The 19,366-nt window shown below is 45.5% G+C and overlaps 1 protein-coding gene across 1 annotated transcript; it reads left to right on the top strand.

Moving 5' to 3' along the window:
- The first annotated feature begins 4,957 nt into the window (after nt 1-4,957).
- On the top strand, nt 4,958-19,102 carry FAM102B (family with sequence similarity 102 member B). Its single transcript, XM_006092635.3, has 10 exons — nt 4,958-5,224; nt 8,114-8,143; nt 10,936-11,052; nt 11,368-11,414; nt 15,629-15,732; nt 16,105-16,200; nt 16,721-16,910; nt 17,003-17,130; nt 18,094-18,163; nt 18,491-19,102. Exons 1-10 carry the CDS (start codon nt 4,973-4,975, stop codon nt 18,531-18,533), a joined length of 1,077 nt encoding a protein of 358 aa, XP_006092697.1. The 5' UTR covers nt 4,958-4,972; the 3' UTR covers nt 18,534-19,102.
- The last annotated feature ends 264 nt before the right edge of the window (nt 19,103-19,366 follow it).

Raw genomic sequence — 19,366 nt, 5'->3', positions numbered from 1 at the left:
CTTCCATGTGAGGGAGGGTATCAGACACGTCAAGCTGTGCGTTGGTGATGCACACACCTGAAGTCCACCGACTGCTCCAGGTCAGCACAGCGCCCCGCAGACCTGCGCCCCTCAGCACACGCCCCAGCGTAGCGGATGCTCAGTGCGGCCCTGAAATCCAGCCCCTGTGATCTCACGCTTTCACCGCTGCGCAGACCCCTTCCAGGCTGTCCCTGGACCTGCCTTCAAAGCAGACTGTGGTGCTGAGCCTTTGGCTTTAATTCACTTCCTTTGCATGCTTTTTCCTCATGGTCCTGTCATTACGATTACTTTAAGGATAATAACCGAGACAGCCTGACTAGAGCCTTCACCAGGCATCGAGTAATAAGTATTCTCATGCTGTTGTGTTTTTTTGTGTTTTCTTTCTCTCGTGCTGCTTTGTCGGGTTCCACTCATTTCACTCTCCATCTCAGGAATGTGAGCATTCTGCGGTCCTCCCTCCTTGTCTGTGTCTCCAAATAGGTCTTGGCAGCCTGGCCGTCTCCCCTGGAAGTGACGACTTCTCGTCACTGTACAGGACCCGTCCTCCGATCCCACAGAGTCAGTCCCCTTCCAGTGACTGCCCCGGTCAAATACCAGAGGAGTGCCTCAGAGCACACAGCAAACCTCGTGCCAGCCCCTTTCCGTTGCTCTCAGTGTCCTTCATTTACAAGGCAACTCCAGGTATACGTAGGAAATGACCCAGGCCTGGGCCCGTGTAGCTCAATGGTTAGAGGGTCGGCCCACGCACCAAAGGGCTGCGGGTTCCATTCCCAGTCAAGGGCAGCTACTGGGTTGCAGGTTCCATCCCTGGCCCCAGTTGGGGCGCATGTGGGGGGCAACCGAGCAATGTGCCTCTCTTACGTCGATGCTTCTCTCTCTCTCTCCCGCCCCCTCCCTCCCTTTCGCTCCCTAAAAATTAATGGAAAAAATACCCGTGGGTGAGGATTAACAAACAGATGAAAGAAAGAAAATGTCCCAGGATTTTATGGGAACAAGGGAATTATTATGCCCCATGACTCAGGAAATGTATCATAGAAAAGGCTTTGGGGAGAAGTGTTGATTCATAGCACCCTGTCGGTTTACACGGTGCTTTAAATATTTCATTTTCCAACGACCCTTTGAAGTAAGTTTTTCTACCATTTTATAGATTCAGCAACATATGTTTACCAATTCGTAGCTGACTACAAAACATTTCATAAGAGCCCTAGCTGGTCTGGCTCAGTGGATAGAGCGTCATCCTGCAGACTGAAGAGTCCCAGGTTGCAGGCTTGATCCCCAGTGGGGGGCGTGTAGGAGGCAGCCGATCAATGATTCTCTCTCATCATGGATGTTTCTCTCTCCCTCCTTCTCTAAAATCAATAAAAATATTTTTTTAAAACAACAAAAAAAGCGATGTAGGCAGTGGACAGTGGTCTGTTGACAAACTTGTCCATGTTCGAGCCTGTCTTTCCTCCAGAGGAGCCCCTTCTCCAGTCCAGGCCAGCGCCCACCTGTCGTCTGCATGCCTCCCCCGCTGACATTCTCAGGGAGGGTCCCCTCTGGCGCCTGCATGCACACCCTGCCAGAGCTCGGACTTTTTCTCTTCACGGGTTCCTTCCTGGCAGCACTAAAGCATGTTAAAATGAGATCCTCCCTCCACCGCATGCCCCCCCCTGGCCGCCACCCTCTTTCTCCCTTATTACTAAAATGTTTGAAAACAACTGTCTGTGTTCCCGGTCTCCACTTCCCATAGTTACCTGCCTGCCACCCCCACCTTTTCACGGAAACGGCACTTGCCACCGTTACCAGTGACTGCCTGGTCGCTTCTTTTCTGCCTTTATCTTACCTGACCTCTCTGCCACATTCCAGATTGTTGAGCAATTCCTCTCTGCAGTCTTTTCCCTGGTTTGGTTTCTATGGTAACATGAACTCCTTGCTTCTCTCTCTGTTGATGTGGGTCTCCTGTGCCTGCCTCTTTTCCACTCGTGCACCTTGGGGTGTTCGACTCAGCCCTCCTCCCTCCCTGCTCGCTCACATCTCCCTGAATGGCCTCGTCCATCCCCATGGCCTCCATGCACATGCTGAGGACTTTTGCTTGTGTCTGCAGCCCTGCCCTTTGAGCTCTAGGTCTCTGTGTATCCTAATGAGGGCCTCTCAGGCTCCTCAACCGGAAAGTGTCCAACACGGGGCTGTTTCCCTCGCTGCCACCACCAGCAGAACGCATGAAGGAGAGAAACGCTGCCTGGGTTCAGATGTTTCCCAATGACTGATACCTGTTCACCCAGTTCCTCCAGCCAGAAGCGCCTCTGGGGTGTGAGGTCCATTTATCCTTAGTGCTGTCATTAAGAGCCACACTGTTTAGATCTGTTTTACCTTTAGAGTCTTAAAATATTTGGCCTTGCCTCCTTTCCCAAAGGTTTGTTTTCTCAGGAATTTATATCTTTCATAAAATAAATGAATGAGGAAGCAAATTCTGTACTTGTAAATGTAACCATTATTTCTCCCTGGAGGACAAATGTAAGTGACTTAGAACCGCTTAGGTCCTTGATAATAACAACTGCTAACATTTACTGTGGAGACCCACTGTAAGCCAGGCGCGGTTCCAGACGCCAGGTACAATAATTCACCTGACTTTCCGAAATCCCCACGAGCGTAGGTGCTGTCACCTTCCCCGTCTCACAGAGGAGGAAGCGGAAGTTCAGAGGTTGGGAATGTGTGCAGTGGGACAGCTGCCGCGTAGCGGGGGCACGATTTGAACCCAAACGACTGGCTCCGGATACAAGCTCTTAACCTCCGGCAGTAATGTCGTCTGGCAGAACAGCTTGCATTCCTCATAGCAGTGTTTTTTCTTTATCGCCATTTCTAAAAAGTTAAGAATAGGCAACAGACTGATGAATCTCAGAGAGAAGGCCAACCTGCCCCCCCAGAAGAGATTGACCAAAGAACTTATATGCATATATGCATAACCATGGATACAGACAATAGTGCGGTGAAGGCCTGGGGAGGGGTTGGGGGTGAGGTGGAGGGAGTCAATGGAGGGAAAAAAGGGGACATCTGGAATACTTTCAACAATAAAGGTATATTTAAAAAATACTTCAAATTACCAAGACATGGCATAATTTTAGATATATGCCTCGCGTATACATATGCAAGTTATTCTTATACTACCAAGTATTGCAGTTTGCTAATACAGTAACTAAGTCGTCACAAAAATAGATCCATAATTTTTATTTTATTTTATGTTACTTTTATTTTCTAAAGACCTTTTAGATTTTCCTTTGCTCCTTTGAAGCATAAACAATAACCATAGCAACATTTTGCTTCTTTTAATTCCTCTGCTTATGTATTTCCCAATCCGCATCTTTGTCATTTTATCTTAGAAATACTTAGCTTTCCACAATATCAACACAAATCATAGTCTGTTGCTTTGTTTCTTGAAAGTGGTTAAGCAACCGTATAAAGCTCATAGGAAATTGATGACTCATGTAACGGAAAGCATTTACTAATGTGACTTTTGTCTGAGTTTGTTTCCATGGTAACCCATCAGTATGACAAATTGTCAAGAACTAACTGCCACTTTTTTTTGTTTGTGTGTGTGTTTTGGACAGCTTTCTAATAGGTGTGTGTGTGTCTGTATTTTGGACAGCTTTCTAATAGGTGTGTGTGTGTGTGTGTGTGTGTGTGTGTGTGTGTGTGAAAGATTTTTATCCCAAAAGGCACAGAAAAATTTATTTATTTAGAGATACTGTTTAATATTCCGAAGCTATCATTTTGATTTTACAAAATCTAGAAGATTATTTAAGTTAACATGTCTATTTCTACTTAAGTTCCTGTTAATGAAGGCCATCATCAACAAAATTCACTTACAGTATTGGTTAATTTGAAATACATTGTGTGTAATTACAGGAGAATCTGCCACAAACAAGGCAGGGAAAAGGAAATTAGGACATCCTAAGGAATGAGGACTTAGGGATGGGGAAGCCAATTCAGCCGAGTCTTGCCAGCCCTCCCTGGGTGACCATGTTCTAGGACGGGGAGTGGCAGACACTGAGGAATTCAGGAATCGAGGCCGCCCAGGTCATCGGTCATATGGGACACTAGGCCTTCACCTGCAGGCTGAGTTGGGAAAGATTCTTAGAGGAGGTAATGACTAAACTAAAGGAGTTCAAGCTAAACTGGTGGTCCTAGCCAGTTTTGCTTAGTGGATAGAGCATCAGCCTACAGACCGAAGGGTTCTGGGTTCAATTTCGGTCAAGGGCAGGTACCTAGGTTGATCAGGGCGCATGCAGGAGGCAACCAGTCAATGTGTTTCTCTCACATCGATGTTTTTCTCTGTCTTTCCCTCTCTCTTCCACTCTCTCTGAAAATCAATGGGAAAATATCCTCAGGTGAGGATTTAAAAAAAAAAAAAAAGCTAAACTGGTAAATAAGGGAAGTGGAACAGGAGAGAAAACATTATGAGCAAAGGTATACAAATGAGAAATAGTGTGACAGAAATGATCTGTTGAGGGACTGAACGACCAGATGAGACAGGAAGGGTAGAGAGATGAGACTACAGATGGGCAGGGGCTTGGACCAGATCCTCTCAGATATGGGGAAGCGGTGAAGGATTTTGGGCGGGAAGGCGTTCTCCGGTAGCAGCGAGGAAGGTAGGTTTGAGCGAGGACCATTTAGGAGGCTGTTGCCGTGTGTCAGAGAGGATGTGTGAGGGACTGGCTTCGGGTGGTGGTCAGACACAGGAAAGGGGTTCACTCCGGAATAGTTGTGAAGTAGCCGAGGCAAGACTTGGTAGCTGGGCCTGGGCCGCGGTGGCCCGGGCATGACACTGATTCCTTGTGTGTTGAATGAATGAAGAGTGGAGCTCCGACTTAGAGATTGAAGTAATAAGTGAACTCACCTTTTTTCAGTGTCTGTGGATAACTAAAAACTTCAAAGATTTTTCGCATCCCATTGTTAGGAATTTGTTTGCTTCATGGCTGTTTCCAAATACTGGCATTTAACATCGCGCTTTTGCATTGCAGACGTGGGCGGCAGAGCATGTGTGCCTTTTTGTCATGCCATCGATAACAGTTCATTAACTGGTTCTTTTTTTTCCCCCCTCAGGGAGGTGGTGCAAGCGAACTGTGTTCACTGGAGGAAGAAGTTCTCATTTATGTGCAAAATGAGCGCCAGCGCCGCCACGGGCATCCTGGATCCCTGCATCTACAGGGTGTCTGTGCGCAAGGTATAAAAATAGCCGCCTCGTCTCCCCTTTCAGGAACCATAATTAGCCCCCTACATGCTGACGCACTTTATTTAGCTCTGCTTTGTCCCTTGGGCTGTTACATGCCATTTCCCTTCACACTTGCAGCAGGAATTCAAATCACTGTGACAACCAGGGTGAAGAATCTGAAGTTATAAATTAACATATTATTCAAGAAACTTACCTCACTCTTGCGATACATCTAAGTATTAACCTTATTTGTATTATTCGGGGAGCTGTGTATGTCTACCTCCTGCTATGCATTTACTTCCTCTTTGTTAGGCATTGTTTTAGGGACTTGACATATGATGTCTTAATAACACCCCAAAAGTGGGTGTTATTTTTTCCAGTTTCAGGAAAACGCAGGCTCAGAGAGGTTGTTACTTGCCCAAATTCACAGAGCTCTGAGCATCAAAGTATTTCTTCATGTCATCATGCGCAAAAGTTACCAAGCATCCCAAGAGGCATGGTGGCATGACCAGAACTCAACAGGAAAAAATAGGGAGAGGGCTCAGCAGGGCAGAGGACATGCTCTGTCTCTCTCCTTCCCAGGAAAAGAGGCAGAAAACACGGGTGCATAGGGCAGAGAGTGAAAGGGCTCATTTTACAGCCAAAACCCTAAAGAACTGATTTTTTAACTCAGTTACAGCTTGATGTTCAATTAATGAACATTCAACAATAAAAATCTACATAATAAAAGCCTAAGCGACCATTACTGCGGAAGGACCAGAACAACCAGTTGCAGTGGTGCACACTGACCACCAGGGGGCAGATGCTCAACGCAGGAGCTGCCCCCTGGTGGTCATTGCGCTCCCACAGGGGGAATGCCTCTCAGCCAGAAGCCAGGCTCACGGCTGGCGGCTGGCGAGTGCAGCCGCAGTGGCGGGAGCCTCTCCTGCCTCTGCAGCAGCACTAAGGAGCCGCAAGCCAAGTGATAAGGAGCAAGCAGGTGGGCGGTAAGGAGTGAGGGATCCTGGATTACAAGAGGGGGATCGGGCCTAAACCGGCAGTTGGACATCCTCTGAGGGGTCCCGGTCTGTGAGAGGGTGCAGGCCGAGTGGAGACACACAGCCCCAATTGCACGAATTTCATGCACTGGACCTCTAGTAAATAAATAAAAGGAAAAAAATAATAAAAAGAGACCCATGGAAGATATCGGTATGGGAAGATCAGAGATAAACTTTTACAATAAACATAATGAGTGAACAATATGGGGAATCCCACTAGAGGACTAGACACTATAAAAAATAAATCAAATTCTAGAACTGAAAAATACAATAATTAAAATGTAAAGCTAAATAAATGAAGATAAACCTAAGCAGGTATATTTAACAGCGGGTTTACCACAACAGAAGAGAGCTTTGGGAAACTGGAAAATGAGACGTGAGAAAATATCCAGGGTAAATCACAGAGAAAAAAAGGGTGGGATACGCAGAAAAGAGTGTGGGACGTGGACAGCAGTGGAGGGGCTAACATATGTGTAATTGGCACCCTGAAAGGAGAGGGGAGGGGTTGTGGCTGAGAATCCTCTCACCTGATGAAGAATATCAAGCCCCAGATTCAGAAGCCCTGTAAACCCCATTTAGGATAACAAGTCTGGTGTGTTTAAATGACAGTGGTTGTCTCTGGGATGGGAATTTTGACTCTTATTAACTACAATCTTTGTACAATGGGTTAATATGCTCAACTAAGTAAGTAAGAAATTTAACCTTTCTTTGGTGATTAATGTTCTTGCAATGTGTCTGGGACCTTTTTGGCAATTTCTTCAGCAAATAGATCAAATATTAGCTTGTCTTCTCACCATTTGTTGCTTTCAGATTTAAGTTCTAAATAAAAATTCTGGAGAGGAGCATCTAAATAGTTAGATTTAAGATCATCAGAATTATGCCCTAACTGGTTTGGCTCAATGGATAGAGCATCAGCCTGCGGACTGAAGGGTCCCAGGTTCGATTCCAGTCAAGGGCATGTACCTTGGTTGCGGGCACATCCCCACTGTGGAGTGTGCAGGAGGCAGCTAATTGATGTTTCTCTCTTATCGATGTTTCTAACTCTCTATTCCTCTCCCTTCCTCTCTGTAAAAAAATCAATAAAATATATATTAAAAAAAAAGATCATCAGAATTATACTATCTACTAGTGGCCCAGTGCACGGATTTGTGCACATTGAAAGGAAATTAGAAGAAAGATTGTGCGGTAATTATGTTACTGCAAAAAAATTACATGTCAAAATAGTATATATAATGTAGTATTATAAAAGTAAAACATGTGTGCGATTGATGTCAACAATAGCATTATATGTATCACGCATGCACAAGTCAACTTTATTTTTAAATTGCTAGTGTGTGTCATATGTACCAGCTGGTCAGATGGTCGATGAATAAATTGAGATGTGGTTCACGTTGAATGTCAACAAAAACAACCAAATTCATGATTGACAATGACAGATCGAAACACATGTGTGCAATTGGCGCCAGCAAGAGCTTTATATGTATTGTGCATGAGCGAATCAACATTTGTTTTTAAATTGCCAGTGCACATCATATGTACCGGCCGGTCAGCATGATTGGTCACTTAGCCTTTTATATATAGACTAGAGGCCCGATGCATGAAATTTGTGCAAGAGTAGGCCTTCCTTCCCCTGGCTACCGGCACCGGCTTCCCTCTGGCCGCAAGCAGGCACCCGGGACCCGGGCTTTGTATGGAAGGTCATCCGGAAGAATGTCCAGTCTAATTAGCATATGCTTTTATTATTATAGATTATATATATAGATATTTGCCAGTATGTAAATGTCTACTTCAGAATTATTTGACATATATTTTATTTTAAATCTTTAATCATATGATACTTAATCGTGTTTTCTATGTTTGGCAGGAATTAAAAGGTGGAAAAGCTTATGCAAAGGTGAGCGAATGGTCTTTAACTCTTTTGGAGTGTGTAATTTATAAACTTAAAAATTAAATAGAGTGCTCTTCTAATTGCCGTTCCAATGGGCTGTTTTTAAATGAAGCAACTTGGAGATTGAACAGTTGGCTTCAACAATACATTATAGGCACATTCTTTCTAAATGCTGATTATGGGATGTTCTTCTTAAGTTTCAATGTCATTTCCAGACTAGAAGATGATCTCTGGTTTGCATTAAGTAATTACTTTCCCCGGGAAGTATTCCCAGGCCCACCTCCCCCCTCCTCTGTGTCCTCTTCCCCTCTGTATAGATATGATCTCTACTGTCCTTTATTCTTTATTACCTGTATGGAATTACTGAAGAATGTGTTCGCCTTTTTGCTGAATAGAAGGAATTGGTGCCAGAAACCCTGGGTAGCAATACTCCTCTTTTACTTCCAGCCTCTGTGATGGTATCTCCATCAGTCAGTCGTCTGAGCCAAGAACCAGGCACTAGCCCAGCCATCACATCTGCCTAACTCCCTAAAACTAGTTGGTTGCAATGTCAGGCAGGCTGCTCTTTGCTATAAATAACAGAAAAACCTCCTCGCCTACAGATGGCCAAGGACTAAGGGGCCAGAGACAGTCAACATGGACGTTTTCAAGGAGCTTTGTAATAAAAGGGGAGCAGAAAAACAGTTCAATAGACAGAGACGCGGGGTGAGGGTTGGGTTACTTTTGTTCATTAAGGCGGAGAAGATCCAGCATGTTTGTGTGCTGGTGGTAATGACCCAGTAGAAAAGGCAGAGTGCAAGACAGGGCCGAGTTCCTGGAGCCGTGAACTTGAGTCTGCGCACAGCCAGCTCCCTTCCCGTAAGTGGGAAGGCAGACATGCAGGCACAGATGCAGGCAGGTGAGTGGATGTGGCTGGAGATAAGAGCTGATGAAAGTTAAGTGCTCCTTTTTTTAATACATTTTTATTGATTTCAGAGAGGAAGGGAGAGAAAGAGAGAGAAACATCAGTGATGAGAATCATTGATTGGCTGCCTCCTGCGCGCCCCCTACTGGGATTGAGCCCACAACCTGAGCGTGTGCCCTTGACAGGAATGGAGCCTGGGACCCTTCAGTCTGCAGGCCGATGCTCTTTCCCTGAGCAAAACTGGCCTGGGCAAGTCAAGTGCTCTTTTGATTGCTCTTCTCTTCTGAGTGAAGTAAGAAGAAAGGCATTAGCACGGAGTATAAATGTGAAGGAGGCGTTGGAGGTTTAAAGAGAAAAGATAAGGTCTGAAAGAGGGCGTGTGGGTGATGTGTGATCAGATAGCAATAGGGGGTCCCAGATGTTCCCTTGGATGTGGCCTCTCCTCAGTGATGCTTCTATCTCTCCCTCCCGCTCCCTTCCTTTCTGAAATCAATTAAAAAATTTTAAAAATAAAAAATGAATCAACCAATGAATGCATCAATAAGTAGAACAACAAATCAGTATTTTTCCTCTCTCAAAAATTAATTAAAATTTTTCTAATTAAAAAAACACACAATATAATGGGGTTGACTTGTACCACTTGGAAACAAAAAATAGGGTTGGTTGAACACATCAGAGGAAAGACTGGAGGGCACTGTGGTAGCTGCAAAAAATGGGGAACAAGCCTGGGTAGCGAAAAGGAGGAACAGGTTTGAGCTGCACTTCTGGAAGCTGCCGAGAGCATTGGTGTGGGGCTCAGCTTTGGGGGAGGGAGGAAGTAGGGTTTTTAAAGAAAGAGTCAGCTCAAGAGTGATCAGCAAGGCAAGGTTATGGAAGGAGCTGGAGGAGAGGGGGCGTGTGACACACACATCATTCTAGTTCCTGCGTGGAGAGTGTGACTATAATAACCTGCAACTGCCTGCAGCCCCCAGGCGTTAACTGGGAGCTGAGCCAGAATGGGAACAGGGAGGAGGAAGTCTGGCCAGTGTGTGAATGTATATGCAGATGATCTTGGGCCTGCTAGCATTTCCCTTAGTGCAAGTACTCCTGCTCCTCACAGTGATTCTAGTTGCTTAATATGCATCCTTCATTTTCACTTCAACAGTTACATAGTTTATATTTAGCAGATCAGATATATTTAGCAGATCAAATCCGTGATTTCAGAGACTGCATTGCTTAAGATAAGAGGACAGCCCTGGCTGGTGTGGCTCAATTAGTTAAGCATCAAAAGGTTGCTGGTTCCATTCCCGGTCAGGGGTCAGGGCACATGCCTGGTAGCAGGCTCAATCCCTGGTAGGGGGGTGTGCAAGAGGCAGCCAATCTGTGTTTCACTTTCACATCGATATTTCTCCGCTTGCGCTCTCTCCCTCTCCCTCTCTCTCTGGAAATCAATAACAAATCTTAAAAAAAAAAAAAAAAGATAAGAGAACAGTAGGTAATAAATTTTTTACCAAAAGTGAGCCAATTTAAAGACAAATTAGGCAAATAATAGAACAGGTATTGATAAGATGGCAAAAACTGCAAATGACTGAAGTTTGAAATAACTGTCTAGAGCAGGGGTGGGCAAACTTTTTGACTCGAGGGCCACAATGGGTTCTTAAACTGGACCGGAGGGCCGGAACAAAAGCATGGATGGAGTGTTTGTGTGAACTAATATAAATTCAAAGTAAACATTATTACATAAAAGGGTACGGTCTTTTTTTTTTAGTTTTATTCATTTCAAACGGGCCGGATCCGGCCCGTGGGCCATAGTTTGCCCACGGCTGGTCTAGAGCATGGGTTGGATGTTTATTTTAAGGAGAACGTGATAGAAGCCTAGCAGATATTCTATTAACATACTTTTTTCTTTTCATAGCTGGGCTTTGCAGATCTAAACCTGGCGGAGTTTGCTGGATCAGGAAATACCACTCGTCGCTGTTTACTGGAAGGCTACAATACCAAAAATACAAGACAGGATAACTCCATCCTTAAAGTAAGCCCGGGTCAGGATTTACATGTCAGCACAGGAGGTTCTCCGCCTTTAACTAAGAGGGGACACACTGGCAAGGGCAAGGAGGGGCTCAGTACTGAGATCGCAAGCTGAGCACACCCCCGAAATACTCAGCAGCCCTCCAGAGAAGGTGGCACTGTAATACGGGATGTAATCCAACTCGACCATCGTTCTGTTCAGTCCTTCTTGAGTGGCGAGCACGGGCGGCCGCTGTGGCCGGTGCGTGCCTTCGCAGAACGCGGCTCCTCAGAGGAGGGGGCCTGTTATAACCACAGTCTCTCTCTTGCTTACGTGTAGGTTTTCATCAGTATGCAGCTGATGTCTGGTGACCCATGTTTTAAAACGTAAGTCGGTGCTCAGTAAATGCGTTATTTCTCTGAAAGTATCACAGTCATTTATTAGTTTCAAGTTTTCCGTTCATGTTTCAGAGTGCTTATAGGCTAATCCCAGTGAAGGGCTAGTCTCTCTCCTGGTGCTGACCTGACCTATTACCTATTACCCAACCAGCTCGCCACACCCTGAATTGTTTCAGCTCTTGTCATCTTCAGGTTTGGGGTGAAATTATATAAATGAGGCCTCTGGGGACTCATTCATGTCTTCAGCAAATACCTAGCAAGTGCCTTACCATGTAGTAGGCCCTGTTCTAGACATGACAAAGAGCAGGCAAAAATAGACCAGGTCCCTGACACCTCGGAGCTTGTCTTCTGACACAAACAACAAACTAACAAGTACACACATGATGTAAAGATGGCAGTGAGTGCCTTGGAGAAACCGGAGCAGGTAGGAGGACCCGGCAGGAGGTGTTTCCCTTTTACATGGAGTGGGCAGGGTGTCCTCCCGGGTAAAGATGGAACGGGAGGCAGAGAACATGGTGCAGGTGCGGATATTGGAGAAGTGGGAGCATGTAGGAGTTATTTTCCAACTGCTCCTGGTTTCCATGGTTCGAGTCCCATCGGGGCACATGCCCGGGTTGCGGGCTCGATCCTCACTGTGGGGTGTGCAGGAGGCAGCCGATCGGTGATTCTCTCATCATTGATGTTTCTCTCACTCCCTCTCCCTTCCTCTCTGAGCTCAATATATATACTAATATACATGTTTGTTTGTTTTTAATTGCTCCTGGTTTCCTAGTGAACTAGGAAGCCAGGAGATCACTGGAGAGCAAGGATATGAAACGCAGAGCAGGGGGTTTGGGGAAAGAGGACAAGATGTGTACAAGGCTCTTCAGAGCGAGGGCGAGTGAACCAACTGGGAGGAAGTGGGGATTGCCTGTCAGCGATGTGAAGACACTTAATAATTAAACCTGAAAGTTAATTCGTTATTTAAATATCTGAGAGAAATGTATTTAGAAAAGTAAACATTAATTACTACCCTATGCATCATTCATGTTTTTAATAGCAGCATCTATATAGTTTTCTCCTTAAAAACTGTTCTGTAAGGACGAAAACACATACTTTCACACAAATCAATTATTGATTAAAACTATGCATTTTCTTCTCACTGCCTTCCTGTGCTGTCTTCTCTCAGACCATAATTTCCTGGCTTTTTTCTTGATTTCCTGTTCTCTTGGGACTAAACCATTTTCACTGTACTATATTTGGTTTGTTGGGTCAAAAAAGTGCAGCAAGACTTAGAAGAAGAAAATGAATTAATCATTTCTTCTTATGAACTTTTGACGAATAGTCTTACTGGCCCTTTTTCTGCCATTTCCTCTCCCTGCTTGTGAAACTCAGATACTGAAAAGCCAAAAAATAGATCACCTTATGTCCTGTGTTATCGCCACAAATATAATTCTGACAATCTCGAGTTGATACTTATAGAGACTTTTATAATTTATTAGAATAAACAGGCATTACCTCATCACAAGATATGTAAACATTTGTTTTCTCTTTGGATATGTGAAATTGTCATTTTAGAGGTCATTTTTCACGTGCTTTTAACATTACTATGAAACTAACAAAACAAGCCCTTGCTGTAGCCAGTTTGGCTCAGTGGATAGAGTGTTGGCCTGTGGACTGAAGGGTCAGGTTCAATTCTGGGCAAGGGCACGTACCTCAGTTGCAGGCTCGAACCCTGGCCCTGGGCCAGGTGCATGTGGAGGCAGCTGATTGACAGGTCTCTCTCACACCAATGTTTCTCTCTCTCTCCCTTCCACTCTCTCTAAAAAAAAATATCAATGGAAAAATATCCTCTGGTGAGAATTAACCACAAAACAAGCCCATCTCTTTTGTTCTGTGATTGAGCCATATTCAAAGTTTCTGATAAGAGATACAAAACATTTCAGAACAGGGGGTAATAGAGTAGAAGCTGGCGCATGACAGGCATCGGGGATTAGTTATCCAACACAACTGAGTCATCCAGGGAGCTGCCAAGGCCCAGCTAAGATTTTAGATTCTTCGTTGCTTTAATACCAATCCCCATGCGGATGAGTTCCCTCCCTAATGCTTTGTGGCCCCAGTATTAGAGCAGCTGGTGCAGTGGCTGAAATTATCAGGTCGGGTTCTTCTAGTTTGTTAAGACTACAGATCGAGGGGTGCCAAACCGAAGGTATTGCTGAAAGCCTGTGGCTCTGAAGTCATGCCCCACGCAGGGCAGGAAAGAGTGGAGCCCGAGGGAGGCTGATAGGGAGGGAAGAAGAGGCCTCGGGCTGGGAGTGCTAGGGTTGGGGAGCAGGTCTGCGAGGTGGAGGGCTGGAGACACTGTAATCAGGCCGTCTGAGAAAGGAAAACCAACGGAACTGGCATGAGAAAGATAAGCATGTAGACGTAAGGCCTGAGTCACCATCAATGATTCATAACTGTAGACTCCATTCTTCGGAAGGGTAGTTCTTTTATTTATTGATTTCAGAGGAAAAAAGAGAAAAAAAAACATCAATGATGAGAGAGAATCATAGATCGGCTGCCTCCTGCACACCCCCTACTGAGGACGAGCCTGCAACCTGGGCATGTGTCCTTGACCGGGATCGAACCTTCAGTCCAAAGGCTGATGCTCTATCCACTGAGCCAAGCCAGCCAGGGTGGAAGGGTATTTCTTTTACATCAGTTTTTCTTACAGAAAATTGAATGCAGATTTTTTTCACCAGCTATTTTACATTACAGCAGGTCCTCAAATAACATTGTTTTGTTATAATGGTGAGATACTACTGTAGGAACTTAACTCTTGTTTATATCAATTGGCCTATGGTAAAATTGATCTTGTTCCCTTAAAGTCACAGAAACTATCAACAATGTTAAGTGAGGCCTTGCTGTATTAAAAATACAGCTCTTGGCCTGGCTGGTGTGGCTCAGTGGTTGAGCATCGACCCATGCACCAAGAGGTCGCTGGTTCGATTCCAGATCAGGGCGTATGCCCAGGTTGCAGGCTTGATCCCCAGTGGGGGGTGTGCAGGAGGCAGCCGATCAATGTTTCTCTCACATTGATGTTTCCATCTCTCTCTCCTTCTCCCTTCCTCTCTAAAAAATCAATAAAAAGCATATTTTTTAAAAAAGTTAGTGGAACCGACAAGAGAGTGGAGGCAGGAAGCAGAGGTATCCCCTCCAATCATCTCCCAGATGCTTTCCTGCCTCACCTGCGATTCCATTTGACAGATGTAGCACCTTCCACTCAATAGTGCTGGGGCCTGGCCGGCGTGGCTCAGTGGTTGAGCATCAACCTATGAACCAGGAGGTCACGGTTAGATTCCGGTCAGGGCACTTGCCCGGGTTGTGGGCTTGATCCCCAGTGTGGGGCATGCAGGAGGCAGCTGATCAATGATTTTTTCTCTCTCATCATTGATGTTTCTATCCCTCGCTCCATCTCCCTTCCTCTCTGAAATCATTAAATATGTATTTTTTAAAAATAGTGCTGGGGCCCTGACTGGTTTGGCTCAGTGGATAGAGCATCGGCCTGCGGACTGAAGGGTCCCAGGTTCGATTCCGGTCAGGGGCATGTACCTTGGTTGCGGGAACATCCCAGTAGGGGGTGTGCAGGAGGCAGCTGAATCGATGTTTCTCTCCTATCAATGTTTCTAACTCTCTATCCCTCTCCCTTCCTCTCTGTAAAAAAATCAATAAAATATATATTTTAAAAAAATAGTGCTGGGGGCTCACAGACAGAGCCCTTCTCTTTTCTGGACTCCCTTTCTGGTCTCACTGTTGTTGATTTTTTAATATATTTTTACTGATTTTAGAGAGGAAGGGAGAGGGAGAGATAGAAACGTCAATGATGAGAGAAAATCATTGATCAGCTGCCTCCTACACACCCCTTCCTGGGAATGGAGCCCGCAACCCAGGCATGGGCCCTGTCCGGGAATCAAACTGTGACCTCCTGGTTCATAGGTCGACACTCAACCCTGAGCCACGTGGCCAGACTGGTCTCACATTTTTGTTGTGCAGAAGAACCTCCCCCTCCCCCCATGAATTTTATTCAGGTCTTGAGGATGCTCAGACATTACTGGTGATTTTTATTATTTTTACCCTCAAAGGGGTGACATTACAGGCACCTGCCTGAGGCCGGTTACTGACCACACAACCAGTCTCTCACCGTAAACCAAGTTCTGATCCTTAGCAATGCTTATTCCCAGGCCTCCTTCTACGTCCATGTCTATACCGATCGCCGGTGAATCCGAATCTCTGGAGGAAGATAGAAAAGGAGGAGAAACTCTCAAAGTCCACCTTGGAATCGCAGGTACGGCGGTGCCCTTCCCTGGGTTTCAGTTGGTGAGATTTGCATAATCCCTCCCACATTGACAATTCTGTGGGTATGTGACTTGGCCCATTTTATGGGAAATACTAAACAATAAAAACTGAAAGTTTAATTTAAGGTAGAGTTCTGTTAAGTCTTATGAAAAATACCATAGTTCTTCGGTAAACGAAGGTATTACGTTTCATTTTCTTGCAATAGGGTTGTTTACATTGCACTGATTTCAAGGGATCTTTCACTCTGCAGTTTGCTTTTCTTGATCATGAACTTGGCAGTTTATAAAACTGGCAGATTAGAATGCAATTGACCGTTGACTTGTGAGCAGTGACAGGAGCATGCTGTTATGACATATTGCAGATCTCTCAGCAAAGAGCGCCTCTGTTCCAGATGTGCTCGGTGCCTGTGGACATTCGAGAACGTCGAGCCATGCGAGCCAGCACTCAAAAGTATCAGGTAGAACTGGACGTGAAGTTCCTCAGGCCTTTATTGCTCTAAAGCAGGAGTGGGGAACCTTTCTCCTGGCAAGGGCCACTTGGATACTTACTTTTTAAAATATATTGTTACTGATTTCAGAGAGGAAGACAGAAGGAGAGAGAGATAGAGACATCAATGGTGAGAGAGAATCGCTGATTCGCTGCCTCCTGCATGCTCCCCACTGGGGATTGAGCCCTGATCCGGGTTTATAGGTCGATGCTCACCCACTGAGCCACATATTTATATCATTCTTGGACCATCCAGAATTATCAACTGAAAAATTAGCCTGCTGTATTTGGTCAGACATTTAATTAACTCACTCCTGATGCCTTGGCAGGGCCAGACCAAATGCTTTCTCGAACCTTATGTGGCCCGCGGGCCAGATGTTCCCCACCCCTGCTATAAAGGTACCAGAAGTGGCTGCGGTGCGGGAGGAGAGGGTTGGTCGCAGAGTGTCTGGTATGGGCGTCATATCCTGAGCAAGCTTCTCTGACCACAGGGTACAGCTCGTGCCACTCCCGGTCATCCAGTCTCTCTGAGCTCTGCCACAGGAGAAACACCTCTGTGGGAAGCACGTCGACGGGCGTGGAAAGTATTCTAGAGCCATGTGATGAAATGGAGCAGAAAGTAGCTGAGCCAAATCTTGATGCAGCTGATAGAGAAGACTCGGCTTCAGAGACACTCAGCAGGTACCCTTTGGGCCTCAGCTCCATGGAGCCAGGGGGTGGGGTGGTTTACAACACAATATAAAGGAGGACATTTTTAAACATTCTTTCCAAAGGTGCCCAGTGAAACAAGATTCTGTAGAATTTCAGCTGAAGCGAGTTGATGACACCAGAGTGGACGCCGATGACATTGTGGAGAAAATACTACAAAGCCAAGACTTCAGCCTGGACTCCAGCGCGGAAGGTGCGTGGTGGCCGCCAGGTGCCTGTGGCTGTGTGCCAGCCCGGCCGGCGTAGCCCAGTCAGCCGTCTGTGCACATTGGTGAAATACACTTTATGCCCATAGAAATCTGAAGATAACCTTGTAGCTCATTTGTTTCTAAGAATGGACATTAAATTTGGTAAACAAGCTTTTTAAAAAATATTTTTATTGATTTCAGAGAGGAAGGGAGAGAGAGATAGAAACATCAGTGATGAGAATCATCATTGATCAGCTGCCTCCTGCACGCCCACCACTGGGGATCGAGCCCGCGATGCGGGCATGTGCCCTGACCAGTAATAGTACCATGACCTCCTGGTTCATAGGTCAAGGCTCAACCACAGAGCCACACTGGTCGGCAAGAACGGACTTTTAAAAGCTCAATTTTAAAGAAAGCTCTTACTGTATTTTTTAATTATGCATCAATGTCTACCGTGTATATATACCTTGTGATGGATATTTACATCTGCTTTGTCATAACTGGACATAGTGCTTCAAGGCACTATTGCCATGTGGAAGGTTGGGTGGTAAACTTGAAATGATAGTGAATAACAGAATCCTTCGCTCCCTCAGCCTTTCCACTGAAACTGATAATGTACAAGCCACCAGCTTGAAAGGTGGAATTATTCCTGCTGGTGTGAGTAGAGAGCAGTTTAACGCAGGCGTGGTTTCCTTGTGTGACTGGTTGTGAAGAGAAACCATTAAGCCTCTCTTGTGGAAATTCGTAGGATGAGCTGTCTTCTTTATTCAGTTTTAAGGAAAATAGCTTTAGGAAAGTTGAGGAGAAATAACTATTAGGATAGGTCTTCAAGGGTCTGTTTTAAAACATGTCTATAGCTTTTTAAAGTTTTTAACTTATTTAATAAAACGGAAATGTAAAGTTTGGGTTTATGGCAACGTGAACGTTACTGGCCAATACTAACTGCCCACACGCTGCTGTCCCTGCAGAGGAAGGACTGCGGCTGTTCGTGGGACCTGGAGGGAGGACGACCTTCGGCAGCCACCATCCTCCCAGCAGGTAAGGAGCCACCCGGGGCCTTGTCAAGTAAAGAGTGCACTGGCCTCGTCCTTCAGATGTCCATGAGCAGCAGATGAAGGTTACGCAGGCTAAGGAACACTAATCTAAGCAGTTAGCATGAGAGGATCAGACACTGGGCCCCTCCAGTGTCTTCATTACAAACAGTGAATGTTCAAGTATTTTCTATCTGTGGTGCCTTTAAACCCTGTGGAAATCAGATCAAGTGGAAAATGCCTAACACACCACTCTCCCTTCAGAGCCAAGATTAACTGGAACGATTTCAAACACGGCCGCTCAGAATTTTGACCTTTTTTCCCTACTGTTTAGAGTGGTGTCCGGAGCCTACGAACAAGTCGTGATCAAACGCTAGACGCCCAGCTGGCGAGTGGCAGCTTCCCTGTGGGTGTGAGATGCGGGCAGCTGAGCTGTCAGGCGCTTTCTTGGGAGAAGGTGAATCTGTTTGAAAAAGGAGGCGTGTCCACGTGCCCCAAGGAAAGCCAGCACACACACAGGGACCATCGGACGGTAGTGTCGGGGCCCGCGTGTCCTGTGTGTGTGGAAGTCCACGCTTCCGTGGTCACTGCCCGAGATCATGCAAAGACTGCTTTTTCTTTCAAACCCCCTGGTGGGGAAACAGCACTGTACACCTGGGTCTGGTTAGTGTTGAAGCATAAAACCTACGACTGAGGTGCACAACAGATTCTAATGACTTAATTTTATGTTTGAGAGACAATACATGACGATAGAGACCCTATCAATTCTGTCAAAATAGTTATAATTCCTGCCAAGGGAATCTTGCATATATTACACTACCTAGACTATTGTACTAAGTTTAACTCATTTTGATACAATTGGTATAAAAAAATGTGGGTGTTCATGCTTTGGGGAAAAGTTATGCTACAATTGAAACCTTACAGTAAAATGCTTAATGTAAACGTATCAGTCATAAGTTGAGTAACAAGTGTATTTGAGTCTGAGCTACGTGAATGGGTGTAATGCCGTTACTAGGCAGTGTGTGTTGTTACTTGTGAGTATTAGATGCTGCAGAACCCCTCGCACTGTGTCAGAGACCCAAGGGAAGCTTCATGTTCCATGTTAGGCTGCTGTACCCATACGCACCCTAACAGACAAGCTGTTTTACGCACTGAACAGTGGCTGTTGGTTTCAGGAGTCAGAGTTTAGAGCATCTGGAGGAAAGTTGTG

Source organism: Myotis lucifugus, unplaced genomic scaffold, assembly GCF_000147115.1.
Source record: "Myotis lucifugus unplaced genomic scaffold, Myoluc2.0 scaffold_101, whole genome shotgun sequence".
Classification (NCBI taxonomy): domain Eukaryota; kingdom Metazoa; phylum Chordata; class Mammalia; order Chiroptera; family Vespertilionidae; genus Myotis; species Myotis lucifugus.
This window is presented reverse-complemented; position numbering and strand designations above follow the sequence as displayed.

What these genes read in the sequence shown, in the direction of transcription:
- FAM102B (XM_006092635.3), top strand. Translation starts at nt 4,973, where the DNA reads ATGGCTGTTTCCAAATACTGGCATTTAACATCGCGCTTTTGCATTGCA. An exon ending in AGGATAACTCCATCCTTAAA is followed by an intron (nt 11,053 to 11,367) that starts GTAAGCCCGGGT and finishes GCTTACGTGTAG; the next exon opens with GTTTTCATCAGTATGCAGCT. An exon ending in GGTGACCCATGTTTTAAAAC is followed by an intron (nt 11,415 to 15,628) that starts GTAAGTCGGTGC and finishes GCTTATTCCCAG; the next exon opens with GCCTCCTTCTACGTCCATGT.